A 23,446-nucleotide genomic window follows, 5' to 3' on the forward strand; every position below is an offset into this window, starting at 1 on the left:
GTTACCTGTTGTAATTTATTTTAATATTTAATCAAGACATTTCTAGTTTCTACCATTTAAGTAAAGTAGAATCATATTATTTAATATAATGTCCCCCTGCATGTTTATTGAATTTTAAATTATTGTTATAAAATGTTTATGTCAAAGCCCTGCCATTACTTGGTGTATGGTGATGGGTACGATGGTGAGTATCTTAATATTATTTATTCTTGTTTGCGATTAAATTCAATTTACTCACTTTTCAAGGTAATTGTGGCCTACTCAGCGGCTGAAACTATTAATTGGCTTAGAAACGGTAATCAAATTATTACTTAACTATTAATTTTACTGTCACAGTAAAGTTTCCTTGGTACTGTAATTTAAAGCCTTACCAATGTAGTCAATACCCGCATTATTTCTGGGAATCAAATAATGATTAAATTGTTGTCCTAAATTTTATAGAGTGATTAGGAATGAGGAATTAATGTTTAAGGGTTCTGGTCGATGACACAAATTTGACTGTGACGGGTTCCCCTGCATTCTGGTCGGCTGACATCAGCTCTTCACACTTGGGTGACCTTGACATGCAACTATTGCTCCAGGACGGACCTTATCAGACCCCAAATGATGTCTATCTGTAACCACAGCTTTTGGCCATATCGGTGACACCCTATTTATTTGTGGGAGACACATAGACTCAGTATCAAGCAATTTAAGGGTGGAGTTCTATTAACTATTCTGAATAGTATGTTGGTCGTTTCCCTTTGTTTTTATTGTAATTTATACATTTATTAATTGTTAAATTTATTCTCTGTTAAGATATTTGTCCTATTTATTAATTTTCTCAGTGGCCACCGGTAATTATCTATTTATTGCCTAGATTTATTTTGCTCAAGTTAACTTATTACTTATCTTATTATATCTTATTACTTAACATAGTTAAATCCTATTTGTTTGAAAAGTATATTTATTAATAGCTGCATTATTACTAAATAACTCTTTTGCCTGAATGATCTGTCCCCTTCAATTTACCATGTTTCAATTCTACTTTGCATGAACAGTATATATTTGATATTCACGTGATAATGACCTGTTACTCTCAAGCTTTTTATAGTTATAGGTAAGCTTGATTTGCATGTGTTTATACTTATTCGGGCATAAACCCCTGATGCATGTAATTTATTGTGTGGTTTTGTTGTGATGCTTTTACTTTCTATTGCCTTCGCATACATTAAGCTCGAATTATCGAAAAAGGTATTATTGAAGAGATGGACTAGTTGTGTACTGGGTATTATAACTTTATTATTGATTATAAGTTATAGCTAACTTATATATAAACTAACTTCTATGATTTCAACCTAGGCTTGATCTTAGCTGCTACTGTGTATAAGTCGGTCTTACCCTCCGACTCAGCGAAGCAAAAATAATAACCCTTTGTTTCACTACTCCCTAAGGACATATCTTCTTATTCCGGTATCAGGAATAGTTTCCTCATTCTCCCCTTGAGTCTCTCGCAAATGAGGTGGCACCCTAAAGACAATATACTTACTAAAGACAGTAAGTGCTAGACTTTATAGGACCGCCGGCCTCAACCCATCTCTGAGCTAGCCACGATACTGTTTCCAAGTTGAGGTAACTGTGGCCCTCAGGTACATTCCTCTATCCTGGATGGTATCCAGGGTAGTGTTTATATCGAAGCAGAGGAGGTCTAGCCTGGATCGACTTAAGTCCTTTAGGCCAATATGTCTGTCCTCATTTCTTCTTAAAACCTTGGAGATGTTTGTTAGGTTTGTTTGGGTGAGATCTCTCTTGGTGTGCCCTCTAAACCCAAACCAGCATGCCTACATTCCAGGAAGACCATGCAACTAAATTTTTATGCAGTTTTGAAAAAAAAAAAAAAAAAAAAAAAAAAACGCTGGCAGCAAAATGTTTTTGGTTTAATGATGACTATTTCTCACAGTGCTACATTATGTAAGTTTTTAGAAAGTTATCAGGTTCAAAGATCTAGGTCACCTCTTCAAAAAAGGAGTCTCTTTATTTATGTTACACGATTACTTTTTATAGTGTTTAGTTATTAAAGAAAAGGCATACATTCTTTGTACAAAATGTAACTTATACACTTTACAAAAATTAAAACTAGGGTTAAAAAATAACTTAAATATTGTCTGCACAATTATAAATGACCAATTTGAAAATGATTTAAATGTGAAAATTGTATTTCCACTGTCATTTTTAATATTTTTTCCCATTTCTATAAACTAAAATCTGTGAACTTTCAATATACATTTCCATAATTTTTAACACGCTGATGTGCTACACTTACTCCTTTAATTATATTTTGTCACATTAGAAAAATATATACATAATATATCTGATATTATACATGTATTTTTATCTAACACAAAATTTTAAAGTAATAAAAACACTTACTTGTCACATGGTAGTAATTAATTTTAAATCTCTTTTATAATATTTAAACTAATAGTATAAAAATAAATTTGAATATAAATTTATATTTTCCATTTCCCTGTTTCAAAACATGTTTATATAATTATATGATCATTATGTTTAATGAATATTATCACTACTTTTCCAAATCAGAAATATGTTTGAAAAATATACAAAAACATGCCAGAGTGTTAAGGCCTTGAGCGTAGGGTTAAGCAGATGCTCAAGGACAGAGCCATGTGTATGACATACTTTAAAAGTTCTACTTAATTGACTTGTATCTTTTGTGTTCAAAAAGTGATCAAGAAGATCAAAATTCTGTTACTCAGGAAATAATTTATCAGCCATTAAAAACTGTCAATAACAAACTGTCATATATTTAGTTTTGATAGGAGATAAATAAATTATACAAACAATAACAAATATAAATATATTTAACACTTATTCCATTACAATAAATCTACATAACAAATCTGTTCTTTATAAACATAGCTATAATTCATTTTTATTTTATTAAAAGTAATAACCTTCCATTCACAATATTTATCATTCAAATAATTAAATATATAACACCTATACATTTTTAGAGGATTTGTTTAAATATTGTTTAAATATCAAACAAACAAAATTGCTGAACTTGTGAAGTCTCAACATTACAAAACGATTTTTTTTACGTTCATTATTAACAATGAATAATTTGAAAGATAAGTTAAAATCCGTATATATTTTTTGCTTTTGACAGAAAGTTGCATTACACAAACAGTGAAATGCCCTTTAACACTTCTGTAACACATTTGATTAAAAAATGTTTAAAAGACTTAAAACAATATAATAATTTCTTATAATATTGTTTATAAGGTATTATGAGGTATATACACTAAAAATAATAAAATGATAATGATAAAATTTTCAACCTTTTTGAATGCTTGCTTTTCCGTTATATCCCACATTACCTTTAAATAAATTACGATTAGTTGGTTCCAGATGTATTTTTCTCCCAGTCAAGGAAACCCCCTTTGTAATGCCTCGCACTAAACAAAAAAGCATAAAAATTGTAATGGATCAAAAATGTAAAATGACACCAAATAAAACTAACTGACACACTTACCTAATAAAAGTTACAAACAATATGAACGAATTTTAAAATAATAAGAATTAGGCAGTCATAAAATAGAAAATAAATTTAAAAAATTAAATTAAATATAATCATCCCAGAATTAGATTAGTTTTCTATCTAATTCTTAGGTAATTAATAGTGTTCACTAAATAAAATTCTGGGTTTAGAGTAAGTGGATCAGCTTCGTGGTTGGAGGTAATGTAGGATGTGCATTAGACTAAGTTACAGTAGTGGCTTGCCAGCCTGTCCTGAAGGCTCTATTTTATCAATCAGTGTTTATTAGGGTGAAAGAAATAACAATTTGGAGGTGCCCTCATAGGGGATCTGGGTTCCTCCACCGTCTTATTCTCTCCCTGATTATCCTCTACCTTATTCTGTTCACATCCCCACAGCTTATAACAAATTAAATAAAGTAGAACCTCTCATATCCAATCTTCCCACATCCGACTCCTCCTGATATCCGACCGTCTGTGTGTTCCGACAATACTCCGTTGGCGAGCCTGTTCAGACTTGAAAGATTGACTCATCTACACTAAAATATTGTTTGTTTTCATACCACAAACTGTCATTTCAGTCGTGGTTGTTGATGTAGAATGGTGCTCTGACCAAAATCTTGTACTGTTCCACGTTAGTTAACGTCAATACTGTTTGTGATTTTCCCTATTATACTGTTTTTGTTTTTCCCCAATTCATGACTATGGATTGTGAAGTGCTTTAATGTGAGGTTATGTGTGTGTGAGAGACAATAGCAACTCAAAAACGTAAACGTGATTGTGTTCCCTGTAACAAAAACTTAAAGTGTTGCAACGATTGGACAACGGTTAGTATGTGTTTAAGCTAGCTTCTGAGTTGGGTATAGTGGTGACTACAGTAAAGGATCAGAAGAAAAGCGTACTCAATGATAGTTGAGACAGATAATGCATTAAAAAGCAGAAAAATGCTGAAAAAAACCAAAACTGGAACTTGTTTATGAAGCCTTATGGATTTGGTTATGTCTGGAAAGGCGCAGAGGAACACCATTGTCAGGCCCAATCATAAAGGAAAAAGCCATAAAATTGTGTGAAAAGTTGGGAGGTGATCTACAAATGTTTAGCGCTACAATGGTGGCTACATAAATGGGAATTAATTGTCTCATGGTATATACCATGTAATAATTGTGGGAGAAAAAGTCTCAGCTGATGATAATGCTGCTAGAGAATTTATAGACAAATTTGAAAAGTTGGTCATACAACAGAAACTTTTATCTAAACAAGTCTACAATGTAGATGAAATGGACCTAAATGACAAAATGCTTTCAAAAACCACTCTTGCTCCTAAAAATGAGCCTGTGCTAGGAACAAAACTAGCTACAGACAGACTCACAATTAAAACTTGTGGCAATGCCACAGGAAGTCACAAAATGCTGTTGTTCGTTATAGGAAAATCTTAAAAGCCAAGAGCGTTTAAAAAGCTAAACATGGCAACACTTCCAGTTTTCTAACGTAATCAATCATCTGCTTGAATGAATAGTCATTTATTTAAGGTATGAATTATTGACGAATTTGTCCCCTCAGTAAAAAACATTTAAAGTGTAAGAACTTACCTGCTCGTGCTATTTTGCTCTTAGATAATGCTCACAGTCACCACTCTGAATCTGAACTAAAAAAAAGAAAACATCAAGGCTTCATTTTTACAGCCCCACGTTATACCTTTAATACAGACTATGGATCAGGGCGTCATTGAGTGGCTAAAGAAAAGATATAGAAAAAAATATGTTGGCTCACTTGTGGAAAAACCAGAAGAAGAATGTAACCTTTTTGAGGCAATGAAAAGTTTAAATATAAAAAAAATGCCATCTATATTGTTGCTGCAGCTTGGGATGAAATTAAACAAACCACCTATCAGAAGGCTTGGAAAAAAATTTGGCCATCATTGAAACAAGAAGAACTTGAGCTGAGAACGATCATGAGCCAACTTTGACATAAGCAGATGTTGAGACAGACAAAACAGATTACAAAATCTACAAGTGTTTCAGCACGATCTCCAGATGACAGATGTAGAAGAATGCCTTGTTGAAGGCGATGTTTACAGCCGATGAAGATCTCAGCGACGACCAAATCATTGCTATTGTGCAGAACAAAGCCAATAAAGAAGAAATTTACTTGTAAGAAGAGGAAACTACAAATGACAATGTAGTGAGTCATTCTGCTGCTAAAGACGCCTTCGACGTTACGCTGAAATACATCAAGCAACATCCAAATGCAACCTTGAAAAGATTGACAAAATTAAAAAAAATTTATTACTGAATTCTTTAAATAAGGTACTGTAAAAAAGCTTTGATTTTATTCTCGATTTCATTTAATTTAAAAACTGTAAATGTTTGAAATTGTTTCAGCAACATATGAATGCTGGTATTTACAACAACAATAAAGTTGTTTGCTTATTGTAGTACACTGCATTCATGTAGTTTTTTCTACCTGGGAAAGTTTTTTGCTCTTCCCGATATCCGAACTTTTAGCCGTTCCAACCACGGCTTGGTCCCATCATGGTCGGATATGAGAGGTTCTACTGATCTAAACTGCCCAAGAATCACAAGATTACCAAAGCGCATCAGATGAGATATAAGAGGTCTGTACCAATAAGTTTCAAAGCCACAATGTCTTACGGAAGTTATGTTCTATGGCAATGGAAGAGCCTATGACTGAACTGAACAACCATACCAAATTAACATGTAACAACCAAAGAACCAAAATGTAACTGTAGAATATAGTCAAGAGGTTTCATCACACAATTTGTAGGATTATGTATATCCACTTTAAGACCATCAAACACAAACTAGAACAACTTACACCACCAAAAAATAGCCTTAAAACAGACATAATGGTTAAAACTGGAGTACAGTATAGTAGTAGCCAGACAGTTATTAAGTATAAGGTGAAAGAACATCAACCAAGAGCAGCTGGTAAACTAAACAAATAATCTAGGAATAATGCTTGACAAATATAATTAATATTTAATTTAATTTTAACACAAAGTTATTTAATTGATAAGCTCTTGCTTCCATAATGTGTTAACAATCATAAAATATTTCCGTTCTCACAAATAACTTTCAATGAAGTTGTTGTTTACTGTGATATTAAGTTAGATTTAAAGTTGTTATGTGACTCTGCCTATTGCAACTCATGTTAAATAGCAATAAAGAATGTTGATGTCTATGCCTGTCTAAGCGTAATGTTCTTAATATATTTAACCAAACAGGTAAACATGAACAACACTAATAAACTCAATAAGATGCTGATTTAAAAACCACAGACTTCTCTGGGCAACCATGAACTCTTCCCTTTACTAATTAACATCAATCTTAGTTCTTCCAAAGTTCAAGCTTGTTTTGGTCCTTTGTACCTGGGAATGAATTTGAATATTTTTATTTCTCTCATCAGGACACACTCTTCGTAAATCTTGTGGAAATTATTCAATTGAATTTCAAACATTTATACTTGTTAAGAGCTGTGAAGACATAAACAGAATTAACTATAGTGAGTATAACAGGTGGAGGGATCCAAATTCATGATGAAGATATCTTTAAAATGTTATTTTCTTTTATCTTACAATAGAACTGACTGATTACAGAAGATGACTGCCCTCACTAGGCTCTTCAACGAGGTGGAAACTATCTACGGCTTATACACTATTTGCTACACAGCCACAGTGGCCAAGGGACCTCAGCGAACAACCAGACATTGTAATTGACGGATGCTGCCGGAAGATGAGGAGGGGAATTCATGCAGCTTTCTCAGACATCAGGCAGCCACAGCTGGCAAACTACTACTGACCCACGCATTAAGAGAGGGTTGAATATGCACTGAAAGTCTAATGCAGTCTGAACTTTTGACTCTATCAATGATACAGAGTACATTACAAACATGGTTGTACTATACTTAATTTTTATAGTATGGTTGTAATACTGATGTTACTTAATATTTATCCGCAAAGATGTAAATTGGATTTGACATATAACTTACTTCCTGTTTTAACAATTTGTTCTTGGTATTGTTGTAACATTTTATTTATATATACTATTTCAACCAAAGTGGTTTATTTCATACATGTTTCTTGTTTTTATAGGAATACTAACTTTGAAAGATTTTAAAATTCTATACCACACTTGCAATAAGAGCAACATGATGGTAACATGATGGTGATGTACAATGGAGGTACAGCTACAAGTTTTCTTCAAGCATAATTTACTTCTAATGTCACATTTTGTTGGTGCATATAATTTAAGGATTAATGTTCCGAACCTTCAGCAGCAGTGTGGCAAACCAAACCTCGCTTTTTACCTCTACTACCAATGTTCATCTACAAACAGCATATTATTCCTAGCTCAAACACATCTTGATCTGGACTTTGTGTAATAATGTAGCTATTGTAGGATGCCGAAATCAGACTTTTGCCTGCCAAACATCCAGATACAGATTCTTACTCACACACATACTTCATTCAGAATAAAAGTTAATATGTATTGAGTAAGATTCTTGTCTGCTGTAACATAGTGTGCACTGGTGTTTTAGTTCAATCATTACATATGAGGGGAAGTTTGTTGCATGCTCCTATCTTGTGCTCTAAATGTTTTTCTTAAGATTGATTGTAACTTTCTAAAATGACAAGTAAACTGGTTTTGAATTTCTATGGTTTATTACTTATCCAATCTGATTTAATTAGAACTGTGAGAATTCTTCAAATTACTTCATTTTAGAAATAATTCCATTTGTGTGCCATAGATAAGAGACATTAAAGATATGTGCTTGATACAAAAGATTTAAGATATTTGAGAAATATATTCACTCTCTAAAAACAAAAACAATCTTTTTAATGATGCTCTCATTTTTAGAACCTATTATATCGTGTCTGTCCAAGATTACATAAGTTTAAGAGGAAAAACACCACTTTTTCTGCAAACAATCATTCTCTTACATTTCTCAGCAGTTTGCTTTATTCTGAAAAAGGATTGTCATGGCCTCTAAAAACCCAATTATGTTTTGGGTATCCTGCAAATCTTTTTCAACTCAATTGTCATACCATCTCAGTACTGATTAAATCTAAATGAATTAGATTTTGATTCACCTCAAAGAAGTTTAAAAGGGCTCACAAGACATCTACCCTGTGGTGATAAAGCGACAAACCCTTTGCACTGTTGACTCACTTAAGGATATGTAATCAGAGATTACCCCAAAACATGGTTCACTGCTATTATTTTGGTGACAGTCCACTCCTGCATGTTACACCTGAAGAAGAGGGTAAATTTCAATCCTCTAAATGTAGTGTTAAATATTTTGTAACACATAATGATGGTAAAGGTCGGAAATCCTTGATAGAGGTCAAACTGCATTAAATTTTCAGTTCATGCTTAACCCCCTCTCCTTATTGTGCCCTGAATTGGCATAATGCACAGTCTACATTGCCTGCAATCATGAAGTTCAAACACTCTACAACATGAAGTGGTTACTATGAAGTGAAAACAATGAGACAAGCACCAGAAGTGTTGTCTGTGTTGCTGTAGACTATGTTTAGACAAGACTAGTCCATATCAAAACTTTTAGCTAGAAAATTTGTCATATTGTGGTTTTAATTTTATTAACCCTTTTAACCCTTTTAGGACCAGACCAAAATTTGACATGTGCAAAGAAAATTTTTGCGTTTTTCTGGCCTTGCTCCAAGAACTGTGCACATTAAAAATGTGCGAGTTTTCAAGTGTTTGAGAGAAAAATCATATCTTCAGAACTAATTACTGTACAGATTTGTTTTTAGGCTTAAAATGTTTATAGTTAAATTGTTCATTGTGATAAAGTAAATTTAAGTCATTATATAGCAAAAAACAATTTGATTTATCTGTTTATCAAATAAAAAAAAGAAAAAGAATTTTAAAAAATTGAGTTTGATCTTCAATAACTACCAAAAATAAGAATAAACTATCTGTGGGAAATGGTATTTATTAGTTCTACATATAATTCGCTATAACTGTACAAAATTTTAAAGCCCTGGAATAAAAAATAAAAAAGTTTGTAAATGAATTAAACTTTTCTGTAACACTGGTTAAAACACACTTTTCAGCATTAGCCTAACATACAAAACCTTATAGGCTACTAAGGATATTATTCAGTACTTTGGGATTATACCGACCACACCGGTATGAAGAACACAAAAATATACATTTATAGAAACAAACATGATAGAACGAAAAAACAACTCTTTAATTACAAAATTACAAACTTACAACGATTATCAATAATTGTTAATGGGGTCAGATTCCGTTATATGCCCCCAACGCTTAAAATTTTTTCAATGAACTTAGAACGTTATAAAAAGATGTAGTTGAGTAACAGAACTAACATTCCATCAATCAACAAGCGTTTCCAGGTATTGTGATCGGTATTGTTGTCGCTGTTATCTTATCTTTCTCGAGAATCCCGATTACGGTGGCAGGCCGCGTGGCATCACATGATTACAGCAGAGTCCCGCCGATCCGAACCCCGCCAATCCGAAAATCCGCCTAATCCGAACACGGCTAGGAGAAAATATAAAATTGCTAAAAAGGCAGGAAAATAAATTAAAACCAGTTATTATAGTAAAACGTAAGTTTTATTCCTCAAAGCATTTACTTACTGACATATAGAAACTGAAATTAGATTTGAAACGTTAGATGATACATACATTGTACGGAATTTATACTGTTAATAAATGAAACATAGTACTGTACTGTACTGTATTTATAATGTACAAACCCCTACGCAAGGCTTAGCAAATAATTTGTACTTTAACTTGGACACAATAAGGGATAAAAACGTAAAACAAAACACTGCAAAACCCAACACTTTCTTAAGACCTAAAGTCAGTGATCTTTTGACGCAACACACTAAAACGACTGGACGATGCAATGTTTCGCCAACGCCGAATGAACATTACGTCATTGGGAGTAGCAGCGGCATGTTGCTCGACGTAGCGTAGAGCGAGGTCAAAGGCACTTGCAGCTGCGCTGTGTGGAACAATATCGGTAGTTTGGGCGTCTCCCTCATCCTCACTGCTACATGAGTCATCAGCTGGGACTCCTTGCACCTGTGCCACGATGTCTTCGTCTGTGTACTCCTCGAAGCCTTTGTCATCTACAGCCGTCCACTCATCAACACACTCCTTCTCTACATTTTCGCATCCCGGTATTTTTTTTACAAGAGGAAGAAGTTCGCATTCATTTACCGGTGGAACAAACCTCTTCAACAAACTGCAGATCAGGCCAAAGATTTTTCCAAGATTTCTGCAGAGCTCCTACGCTTGTGTTCTCCCAAGCCTCTGCCACCCAGAAAATTACATCTTTGATCGTGATTTTCTTAAGCTTTTGGAGAATTGTGAGGTCTTCATTTTCCTCAAGCAGGCTTCGGAGCAGCTTTTTCCGATAATTTTGCTTCAACGCTTGTAGAACTCCTTGGTCCATTGGTTGTATGATCGAAGTAACGTTCGGTGGTAGAAAAATGGCTTTTATATCACCAATAACCAACTCTAAGTCATCCGGATGGGACGGAGCGTTATCTATGAGTAACAACGCTCTATCAGGCAGTCCATTTTCTTCATTGTAGGCTCTCACGTTGGGCACAAATTGTTTCTCAAACCATTCTTGAAACAAAGCACGATCCATCCAAGCTTTCTTTTGGTTTTTATAGTAAACCGGCAGAGCGTTCATATTCATGTTTTTAAAACATCGAGGTTTTTTGGATTTACCGATAACCATCAAAGGTATCTTATTGGTGGCGGAAGCGTTGCTGCATGCTAATACGGTTAGTCGTTGCTTATCCATTTTAAATCCTGGAGCGGACTTTTCTTCTCTTGAAGCTAGGCTCTTTGTTGGCAACGCTTTGAAATTTAGCCCCGTTTCATCAGCGTTGTACACTTGCTGGGGTGAGTAGGAGGATGTAATTTATTTGAACTCCTGAAGATACTCTGCGGCTGCGTTGCTGTCTGCAGACATCTTTTCGCCAGTTACAGTCAGTTGCCTGATACCGTGCCTTTTTTTCCACCGATCTAAAAAACCGCAACTAGCCGAAAATGACGGATCGCCTCCCATAAGGATGTTTAGTAGAAGCGCCTTTTCTTTAATAAGAGGGCCGGTAATGGGAATGCCTTTTTGTCTCTCTTGAGAAAACCACAAGTAAAGTGCTTCATCGAGTTTGTCATACGATGACACAGTAGTAGTTTGACGTTTTTCTAGAGTGTTTTCACTTGTAACAGAGCAAAATTGTTCGATTTTTGCCCGCTTCTTTTTCCAGTCACTGATCGTCGCTTTACCGACACCAAATTCAATTGAAAGTTGAGTAGCACTTTCACCATTGTCTAGTCTTTTGAGAACTTCGAGTTTTTCTTTTAACGTACACGAGTTGTGTTTACGTTTACTAGCCATAATGATATCGGATATACGCACAGAGCAGAGCAAAGAACAAACAAAACTGCAAACCACAAACTACAGAATACACAGTAAGAGCACGTGCTGCGCGTATGGAAAATTGCACTAAACTGTCGTCTCGCCACTCGTCACCGGGGTGGGTGGTGGAGGGGATAGGGGTGTGAGGTAGTGGCAGTCCAATAGTTTTGCGCGCCACACTGTTTCAAGGTCACCGACCAACTCGCCCCGCCCACCACAGACAGGTGGCTTCTACTAGATTCATTACGCACAAACAATGGCACTCAGTTTCGACCACGCGATGTTTACCGTACAAAGACAGGAAGCTGTAATATTATTATTACGTTTAATACGTACTTACTATTGTTTATTGCATTTGATTATTGTATGCATTTAATTGTTTTAAAACGACGTAAATTGCACTTGAAAGTTGATAAATGGTACTATTTAACAAAAATCCGCCTAGTCCGAATTTTCCCGTCAATCCGAACAAGGTTCGGTCCCAATTAGTTCGGATTGGCGGGACTCTACTGTATTTAAGTTTTTTGCACGGTACATAAAAACAAGTTGTGTGTGTTTTTTTTCAATAAAGAGTTTTAGTTTTTGTGTTTGTAGAAATGTAGGGGTAAAACACGGAAGTACAACAAAGCGACGTACCAGCTGAACGGGCGGCGAGACTCTGCAATCACGTTATCTACTAGACCGTTCCACTTTGACCTCTGTCTGAGGATGGGAAGGGGTTTGAGATAAGATAATTCCTGTTTTTATATTGACGAAATTTGTTCTACGCTAATCTAGTAATCAGTAGAAGCAAAATGTCAAATAACGATTCATGTCTGGGTGTGATCGGTATAATCCCAAAGTACCCTGACAACATTACGATGCAACATGGCCGTAAAATATTTTTTTTACCAAGCTGATGATTCCAAAGATGTTTAAAATTTGATATCATAGTTATAAACATACAGGGAATAGAAAAATAGTATATTTATTCCATATAGAAGATTAAAATATCTCTTAAAAAATATGAAAAGTCCACCGGCGATAAACCAGACGGCTGGTCCTTTTCGCATAGTACGCCGCCGGTGATAAATCAGACGGTTGGTCCTTTTCGCATAGTACGCCCCCGGCGATAAATCAGACGGTTGGTCCTTAAAGGGTTAAGTAATCACTACATAACTGAACCTGATATACTGATATAAATGCTATGGTCATCCATTTGCTAAAGCCACACACAAAGCAACAGGCTTTACTTCCATAATTTACAGTAGACTATATGAGAACATAAAATTCGAACTTTGTGCAGGCTTGAGGCACTTCTACCTATTGTATTAATAATCATAATAAAACAAAATCCCAGAATACTTGCTTTGAATATCCATTTGCCAGAGCCACTTCTAAAGCAGCTAGACTCCGCTTTCCTGATCTACAAGAGAATATCACATTCGAGTCTTGTGCAGGCTTGGAAAATTTGTACATTTTCTTAAATTCCTCATCTGGGGTTGCTAGTGCTTTGGCCATTTCACCCACTGAAAAAACAAATAAATAAATATGACTGATTTAAAAACAGAACAAATATAACCTTACTTACAACAATAATTTTAAGAAAGACACCAAGTACTAAAAAAAATAATTTGTTCAAATGTTTAGAAATAGATGATCTAACTGAGTGCTCCAGTATAATAAGATTGTTCTTTGGTACTTGTCAGAATTGGACTTGAAGATTCCTAAAAACCCATACAAAATATCCACGAGATACCGCAAAATTATATTTCAATCATTGCCACATAGTATTAGACAGTGCCATTGCATATGATAATGCATAACACTCATTGCTCGTGGATATATTACCAGCAATTATTTAGATTGATCAATTAATAACTGATAAGGAAAAGGTTACGAATATTAGAGTTATCCACATTCTTATAGATCCATTACCACTGGGACATCACTGATTTGAATCTCATTCATTTGAATGCTGTAATGAATAGTAATTTTCCTACAAGAAATATTTTCTTTCATGCTGTTTTATTTCTACCATTTAAAGAATTTAAGAAAAATTCCTTGCAAGTTCAAACTGATTTGATTACGAGACAAACAATCAAACATGTGATATTACAAATTTACACAAATAATGCTGTAATCTACTTTCTGAGTGCACATGTACATTGTGAACTTAATGCAATGTATGTACAGAGTTTTATGAGAGAGTGCCATTTGAAGTTTTGGGAATGAATATCCAGGATAAAGATAGAATTGAAAAATGAATGAATATTCTACAAAACACTAAATTGACTAAAACTGCTTCTTGGGGAAAAAAAAAGTAGTACTAAGTGTCTCTCATGCCAAAACGGATGCCTCACTTATCTCCATTTCTAAAGAATGTCAAAATATATGAACTTAAAATTTGGCCAAGTGGTTCCATCAGCTCTACACGTCCAATTCAAATGGATTTAAAAACAATTGCATTAAACGTATTATGAAGGTAAAATGGAATAAAAATGCAAGAGGCTCATCTTAAAGACCAACTTGAGGCACAGGAATTTACTGACTTACTTCTTAAAATAGGAGATGGAAGAGTGTCAGCAAACACAATGGTTAAGTAAACATTCCAAACACTATTCCAACATTAAGCATATTAAAAGAAGATATTCTTGAATAGCTAAAAGAAAGAGCTATTTCTACTAAAAAAAAAAAAAAAAAAAAAAAACACATGGTGGCAAGAATTAATGATTCTTCATAGGGTTAATTTCCAACTGAGATAGTAAAATATTAGTCTGTGAACTCTGTTGAGGAGATGGAGGACACAGTTAACTACCTTTTTAGAGTTTCTCCATACATTGCATCCACTGTGGATTTCACCTTACAATCCACAGTTGATAGTTGGGTGTTCCAATAATGCTTCTGTATAATGTAGTGTGCTGCTTCTTTGAAATTCAGTAGTGGTATTTAAATGTAAGTTAAAGCCTTACAAATAAACTTTATTGAAGCAACCATCTCCGCAAGTTGTGAACACATTTTTCTATCTAGAATCCCCTTGATTCAATCTAACTACCACTTTCAGTTTATAACGGCTGCAGTCTCCTATTAACCCTTTTCGCTCGGAGCAGTAATGTTAGAATGTCCACAGAGATCGGATGGGCAGCAGTGTTGGCCACCGCCATTTCTTCTAGCACGCGCATTTATTTTTAGAGTTGCTGTCCTCAGAGATCCGATGGTCAGCTGTGCTGTCCGTTGAATAATCCTACTAGCGCTCGGATGGATAGCAGCGTTCACCACAAGTTGTAAACTCTTTTTTTTTTATTCTGACGTATTTTTGTTTATAATACAACGCATTAAGATCAATCAGCTGTTTCATTACAAAGCTTGGAAATCGATAATCTGGTCAATATTGCATTCTAGGCTTTCGTTTTAGCGCGCTTTTAACCACATTGTCACTAGTGAGTTAACCTACACGCATTATTAGAACGGATTGCTTATTATTCTTAGTATTGTGCAATTTTATTAAATATTAGTGTAAATGAAGTATTGTACATATCAGTGTAAATATAACTGTAAATAAAAGTGTAAATATATCAGTATTAATACCTGGTTTTACTGGTATTATTATTAATTACTGGTATTAGAGCTTGTTGGCGATGTAAGGAACACAAATAAAAAGGAAGACCATCCCAATTGCAAGACATTTCCCGACTAAATGGGAAACTTCATCTACCATATCCTCTTGAAGGTAGAAAAGTGAAGGATTGCGTCGTGTGTAGCAGCAGAGCACAAGGCAGCACCAGCAACCAGGAAAAGAGTGAAGTTTTATTGCAAAACTTGTGATAATGAGCCCGGTCTTCACATCGGTGTTTGTTTTGAAAAGTACCATTCATCTCAGATATTTCAACAACAAGATGACAACTAGCCTTCAGTTAAATTTGTATTCGGAACAATAATAAGCAGTTCAATTTTTTTTTTATGATGTTATAATTATTTACTGTCACATTATTAATACTCATTGTAACTCATGTTAGTTTATAGCAATATAACATTTCCATTGTAATATTTTTCGACTACATTATTATTTACCTTTGGACCTTTAAATCCATTTAACTTTTTAAAAGGCACAGTATCAATGACGCGCTGAAAATAAATCCGAGCTGGTGGAGACGCAACAATGACATGGCTGCTGTGTGCATGCAGACACCATAGTGGACAGCATCGCTGCCCATCCGATCTGAGTGGACAGTACGCGCTAAAATAATACGAGCCTACGAGAAGCCATATTTGGTCAGCACTGCTGCCCATCCGAGCGGAAAGGGTTAAGATATGTTTTCACCATGACAATAAACAAAGGTTAAGATCAGTGACAGGAGAGGATTTAAGAAGTGAATGTTTTCTCCCATGACCAATTGTACACTGCCTGCTTATGTGTACATTGGGTACAAATGCAACTTGAGGGATGAACAAAAACACATTGTTTATCAGAAAGGAGGTTCTATGAAAATCCGTGTTTTTGTTTATCATTTCACATTGCTAGAAGTTTCCTGGAGGTGTAGGCAAAAGCATTATTTTATTTCCTCAAATCAAATAAATTCATTAATCAAACACATGATTTGTACATTCGTTATTACTGTAGCAAATTATAAGTACTTTCAGCTAGTTTAGCAGTACTAGTATATATTTTTTATTAATGATTTAAGTGTTTCTAAAAACAATATCCAAAACTGCAATATTCTAACAAAAGTTTTGTTACTGCAACAACTAAAAACTAATTGTAAACTTTGATTTTAAAACTAATTTTTTATAATTTTTTAATTCAAATTCAAACTTAATGTAATGAAATTTTAATACCTACCTAGACCAGATATTTCTGACATACTAACTAGTCCTCATGTAAGTTTACAAGACACTCCATGTAACTAAGTTAAAGATTAAATAAACATTGTAAAAATCATTTAATTCTAAAAATTAAATTAGGCCAGTTAGTTCTTAAACATTGTTCAATAGTGCACCTGGAATATGATGAGCTCCAGGGATGGTACCAGTTTCAGCCAACTCTTCATTCTCTCTCACATCAATCAGAATAGTATCCTTTTTCTTTCTAGCCTCATTTAGCTGATCAAAGTCCAAATGGCGAAACTCTTCATTCACACTACTCATGTTTGTACTTAAATTTCGGGATGTGTCTGAAATATAAGCTAGAATTATTGAATGAAGAATGATTTATTGCTGTCCCACTTTACAAAAGTATTAACAATGTCATTATATATGCTAGGTATACTATTTAGACTACTAGTCAAGCTACATCATTTTGAAGCATTTCGCTATAACTAGTTTAAAGTTTTCTTACAACTACTTTAAAATTTCCTCATTAAAGACTAGATAATATTTTCCTTATAACTAGTTCAAAATTACTTGTATTTTTAAAATTAAATGTATTTAAAATAATTTAAGTACCCTTCTTTATTTGAATAGAAGGCTTTAATTTTTAACCACTTAAACCATGTTATCAATATAAACTATAATAATTATTGTTAATAAATACAACTTTCTTAGTTTAAAATTTGTTTTTAACGGCGATATCATTGTGAAGGTATTAGGACTTTTTTGACGTTTGTTAAGTACTACAAGAAATCAGTAATCACATGTTTTTCGTTTGTCACCAGCAGTAAGATGCTGACTGCCTTGGTGCCCACAAGAAAATGTATCCATTACATGAGATGAATAACATTCAAGAAAGTCTTGTCACGAATGGGTCTGGAATGTGATCTAAATGAAAAAATACCTCAGGATAATAACTATCTCAGGATAATAACTATCAGTTAAATAATAAACATTCTTAATGATGTGACCATGAATGCACTGATTGATATTTCATTCAAGGCCATTGGTCACATTTATAATGATTAAGGGAGATCTGATATATCTGACATCATTTCTCAATAAAACAACAGTCAAATTTCGGAAGAAAACTTTTAAGCTAAAAGATAAAATTATTCTTTTCATTCCTGCAATTAAAATATACATTTAATATTTACTAAGCTATTTAAGTAACACACTTCATCTCTTTCACTACAAACTGATGTTTTCCTGGACATCCACAACCCAATATTATTATGTATCAACTTAATGATTGTGGACCGAATATTGAGTAGAATCTTCAATAGTCTCTTCAAAGTCAAATAAACAAAGTATTAAAAGCTTTATTTTATGTTATAATGTATAGAACATTTTAAAATAATGTTTCTACGGTTCTTTAGAAAAAACATTAAACCATTTTAGCTCTAATCATTAATAACAAAATTCATTAACTAAAACCACTGCAAAATGTCTAAAACTGGGCTGGCAGTTTTGTAACAGAGTGTAAGCAAATTGTATTGCAGCAAGAAGGTTAAAGGTGATAACAAAATTATAAAGAAGTAACCTATCTACTTAAAGTAGTTATAAACTAAACTTGTATGGTTTTGTTGAAACTTATTAGAATAATTATTCAATCAAAGATGACGAGTAACACATATTAAATACAAGATGTTCTGTGTCCCCTCCAACTTAGTAAAAAAATAAAAGTAATATGGAATATTCATCATTTTACAGTAAGATATTAAAAATTAAACAAAGCTGACGTTTGATTTAGAAAACATGTTATTGATATTGTGAGGAAGTGGCACATTTTTGTTGAAAAGTATTGTAAATTTGTATAAAAATTGTATCAGAATATTTCTTTTTAACACCTTCACTGTTTATCTTTATTGAGTGGTGTTAACTATTCTCATAAGACAAGCAAGCACACTAGAGCGTCTGCCGCAACCAATGTGTTAAAGGAAATAAAAATAACAAACATATTCATATCTTAATAAGGTCAGTTATTTCTAATAGTTTTATTTTGTTCTCTTAGGACAAGAAGCTGAGAAATTGTACTTAGTCCTAAAAGGACCTTTACGTTTCTGGAGTGACAGGATATTCTGGATGGGTAAGGTTGGTGGTAGGGATATTCTGCATGAGTAAGTTTGGAGGTTGAGGCCACCTCCTGTTGAGATCCACGAGAAGGAATTTTGGGCATTAATATCAATCATGACTCCTTGGAGGAAGGGGAGACCAGCTCTGTAACAGCCTCTCTGGCCAAAGGGGGCAGGAGATGGCATGCCCTTATGTCTAGGCTAATAACAGCTTTTAACATGTAGGGAGCCCCACTAATGCCAACAGTCATCCCAGCAGTAGACTAGACCAACCTACTGTCTTGTATCTAGATCTACCCTTGTGCCCCAATATCTCGATATTTGCAGTTAATTCATACTTTAGTATGACTATCAGACACTCTTTAGAACGTTTTAAACATGAAAAATAAATGTTGAAAGCCATGACTAACGTTGTCAAGCGATAAGAAGGTTCATTTTCCATGTGCCACGATGCTTCTTATTTTGTTCAATCTGACAAGAGGTAGAGGCACTCACATCATCTGTGTTTTATCTACCAACAGTGTGGGGATGGCCAGGGAAACTTGTGATCTGTTCTTGGTTTTTTCCCGTGATCAGATCACTTGAATGATTTGTCACTCGAGAAAGTCTTGTTTACAAATGCCACTGGCCATCAGTGTGGATATGGTAGCAGCCTTTGACAACACCCTGCACTGCTGGCTCAAATAGAAACATATCCCTCGAGATAGTACCCAAATTCAACCTCAGACAACATTAGGACTCCAATCTAGGTGAGTAATGCATCGATTAATTAAATAAGACTTCCAAGGATAAAAATAAACTTAATCCATTTATAATATGTATCAGACTCACCATCAAACACACAGGACTGATTTGACTGTCTTCAACTTACCAGTGGTAACAAGTGGACTCTGACTCTTCTTATCACATAGCAATGTTAACAATGGCTTTCTAATACTTAATTTTCATGTTTCATACTTTCTAAGAAACTATCTTATTGTCATATTAAAATAAGAAGTAACCATAAATTAAATTACATTCATACCTACAGTACTAAATTGGCAGGTTCTAGAGTAACCAAATTAGTTTGGTTCAGTTGAAACATAGCCTAAGTAGCATGAATCGAATAACATGATTTTCTATTTTTCTTATTCCCTACTTACAATTTGTCAGGTTAGCAGATTGTATTGATTATATTCGATTTTCAGCAATATTTTTGTTTATTACCTTTAAAGGAAGTGTAGACGAAGCTAACTCAAATTTATTTAAATTTTCCTGGGTGGAGTACGATAAGCGGACCCGGTTTTTTTATATCGAAATTATAAAAACTATTTATTTATTATACATAACATCGATATAATGAACCAATAGTAATTAATATGAACAAGAAATAAATAATCTGTAGTATACCAACTGTATACACATTTTTCATATTCTAAACACAATTTTTATCTATAAGTAATTTTTTTATAAAACAAGATAGTCAACTTTAGAAAACTAAACAAAACAGCACTTAAAGATGATGTCTCTCAGTTTCAAGATGTTTGTTTTGTTGTTTCATTTTCTTTATTTTTCAAATGACATTTTTCCTATCACCTGTCTCAATTTTATCGTTTGGGCCGGTTTTTTATATTGAAGAATGTAACCATTGATACCTAATAATCGCATCTCAAATCCTGGACTATCAATCAATATAAAAAGTATCTATAGTCCTCAATAACAATCTTGTTTTAAATTAAAATGTGAATTTAATATTTACAGTGGTTAAACAAATTATTATAACCAAAATGAGGAAAACTAAAGACGACCATATTTGCTCCTCTCACAGTTATAGTTGTTTCGGTACTTTGGGATTATACCGACCACACCAGTATGAAAAAACACAAAAATATAAATTTATAGAAACAAACATGATAGAATGAAAAAACAACTCTTTAATTACAAAATTACAACGATTATCAATTGTTAATGGGGTCAGATTCCGTTATAATTATGCCCCAACGCTTAAAACTTTTTTCAATGAACTTAGAACGTTATAAAACGATGTAGTTGAGTAACGGAACTAACATTCCATCAATCAACAAGCATTTCCAGGTATTGTAATTGGTATTGTTGTCGCTGTTATCTTATCGGTACTTTGGGATTATACCGACCACACTCCAGACATGAATCGTTATTTGACATTTTGCTTCTACTGATTACTAGATTAGCGTAGAACAATATTGCCAATATAAAACAGGAATTGTCTTATCGCAAACCCCTCCCATCCTCAGACAGAGGTCAAAGTCGAGCGGTCTAGTAGATAACGTGATTGCAGTCTCGCCACCCGTTCAGCTGGTTCGTCGCTTTGTTGTACTTCCGTGTTTTACCTCTACATTTCTCCAAACACAAAAATTCAACAAAAACAAACATTACCAAACAAAAACTAAACTCTTCATTGAAAAAAACACACAAAACTTGTTTTTATTCTTGATCACACTCCGCCACCCAAAATGCGAGTGCCTCCAGCCATCAGCGTATATTGCAATATATAAAGCAATATTGCCTTTCCATTACAATTCAATTTATATTTCTGATCAGCCCCTCTAGAATTTGATATTTTACTGATAGGTACTATCTCGAGGGATGTTTTTCTTTCCTTGACATCCTGATGGCTGGAGGCACTCGCATTTTGGGTGGCAAAGTGTGATCAAGAATAAAAACAAGTTTTTGTGTGTTTTTTTCAATGAAGAGTTTAGTTTTTGTTTGGTAATGTTTGTTTTTGTTGAATTTTTGTGTTTGGAGAAATGTAGGGGTGAAACACGGAAGTACAATAAAGTGACTCACAAGCTGAACGGGCGGCGAGACTCTGTAATCATGTTATCTACTAGAACGCTCGACTTTGACCTCTGTCTGAGGATGGGGACTCCCTCTGTCTGAGGACCCCAGGGCATGTCTGAGGATGGGGAGGGGTTTGCGATAAGACAATTCCTGTTTTATACTGGTGAAATATTGTTCTACGCTAATCTAGTAATCAGTAGAAGCAAAATGTCAAATAACGATTCATGTCTGGGTGTGGTCGGTTATAGTCCGAAAGTACCGTTGTTTCTTTCTCACAAATTTTACATAATGGGTTTTTTGGTACAAGTCTAACATGTTGAAGCCACGAAAAACATGTCTTATTGTTTTTCAAAGCAATGTCATGTAGTTTTCTAAAACTGACTGCTATTTTTAATAATTAAATTTTACTTAATAATGTAAAATTGAAATATTAGCCTACCTTACGTGTATTATTTGAAAATGTTTACTGCTGTTGATATAGATAATTTAATTTAATTATTCAAAATAATTAATCAGTATCGATTGATTATATAGATGGTTATGATTAAGTAATATCGTTTGCCAATTTCAATATAAAAAACCGGGTCCGCTTATCGTACCCTACTTTATCGTTTGATTACTGGTTATGGTTCCTTTAGTATTTAAGACATTACAAAATTATTTAAACTATTTCTATTACTTTGAAACATGTGACTTTAATTTAATATTATAGATTCATTGATAGTTCTGTTATTCGATATATAAGTATCATCGATGATTGTAATAAGCGAGATAAAAACCGGGTTCGCTTAGGCCTATCCTACTCTGCCCATTCTCCTTTTAAGCTCCTAGGCCTAAATAACATAAGAGTACACCTAGCCTATGGGTACAAATAATAATTGACAAGAATACATGGTTCCTTGGTTAAAAGAAACAAGGGTTATCATAAATTGGTAGCTTATTACAGGGACCTATCAATATCCACTAGTTTAATTTGTTAGAAGATTGAAAACGTTTTCAGTTTATCAGTAAGAAATTAGTAATAAATTAGAATACTCTGACTCAACAAATTTTCTTACATTGAACTATTAAACTTGAGAAATTAATCTTGTCAAGATTATTCTTGTAAGATATCAACCGAGTGTGTAGATAACTCGGGTTTTTTAAGGTTAGAGGCCGTCATACTTGAAAGATAGATGCGATCATACATTGGGATATGACTGGTTGAAAATCGTTCTTGTCACCTTTAGAAGTCCGGACATCCAATGACTAACTCGATTATACATAATATTCATAATTGCAAATTTTCACTAACCTTAACCAACTGAAAATGGTTATAAATTGCCTAAAGTTTGTTTTCGTACCGAACTTGAAAAACAAAACAAAACAAACCCGTCAAGAAGAAGACACGACACGATATATAGGCAGCTGTGAACAGTAAGGACAGTTAAATAAATTATTATATGACAATCAACCATTGCTACCACTGACGCTGTTTACAGAAAAAAAATTTAGGAAATTCCTGGCATAACAATACTAATTAATTTTTATTTACGCCAAATAAAATATAAAAATATGGTAATTTGAACATTTATGCCTACTGCAACTTCATCAAGTACAACATCAAAGTAAGTTACCCGCCGTTACCGGTTAGCACGTCGCAGAGACCTACATTTGCAAATAACAACGGCTGCTACAAATATATACTTATTACTGTTTATTACTATTTTATTGCTACTTTTTTATTAGTATTATGGT

General features: G+C 33.8%; 1 protein-coding gene across 3 annotated transcripts; it reads right to left on the reverse strand.

Annotated features, from left to right (window-relative positions):
* Positions 1–2,843: 2,843 nt before the first annotated feature.
* LOC124373170 (rhodanese domain-containing protein CG4456-like) lies at positions 2,844–23,091 on the reverse strand. 3 transcript variants are annotated; one of them, XM_046831570.1, is made up of 4 exons: positions 23,004–23,091; positions 16,967–17,140; positions 13,339–13,498; positions 2,844–3,458 (listed from the first exon to the last, which is right to left on the reverse strand). In XM_046831570.1, the coding sequence occupies exons 2-4, from the start codon at positions 17,112–17,114 to the stop codon at positions 3,398–3,400; spliced, it is 369 nt and encodes a 122-aa protein (XP_046687526.1). In that variant the 5' UTR covers positions 17,115–17,140; positions 23,004–23,091; the 3' UTR covers positions 2,844–3,397. The 3 variants fall into 3 exon arrangements, with proteins under 3 accessions (XP_046687526.1, XP_046687525.1, XP_046687527.1); XM_046831569.1 differs by having other exon boundaries at positions 22,933–23,074; XM_046831571.1 differs by lacking the exon at positions 23,004–23,091 and adding an exon at positions 22,768–22,846.
* Positions 23,092–23,446: the final 355 nt, after the last annotated feature.

The sequence above is a fragment of the Homalodisca vitripennis genome, unplaced genomic scaffold (genome assembly GCF_021130785.1).
Source record: "Homalodisca vitripennis isolate AUS2020 unplaced genomic scaffold, UT_GWSS_2.1 ScUCBcl_4990;HRSCAF=11483, whole genome shotgun sequence".
NCBI classification, from domain to species: domain Eukaryota; kingdom Metazoa; phylum Arthropoda; class Insecta; order Hemiptera; family Cicadellidae; genus Homalodisca; species Homalodisca vitripennis.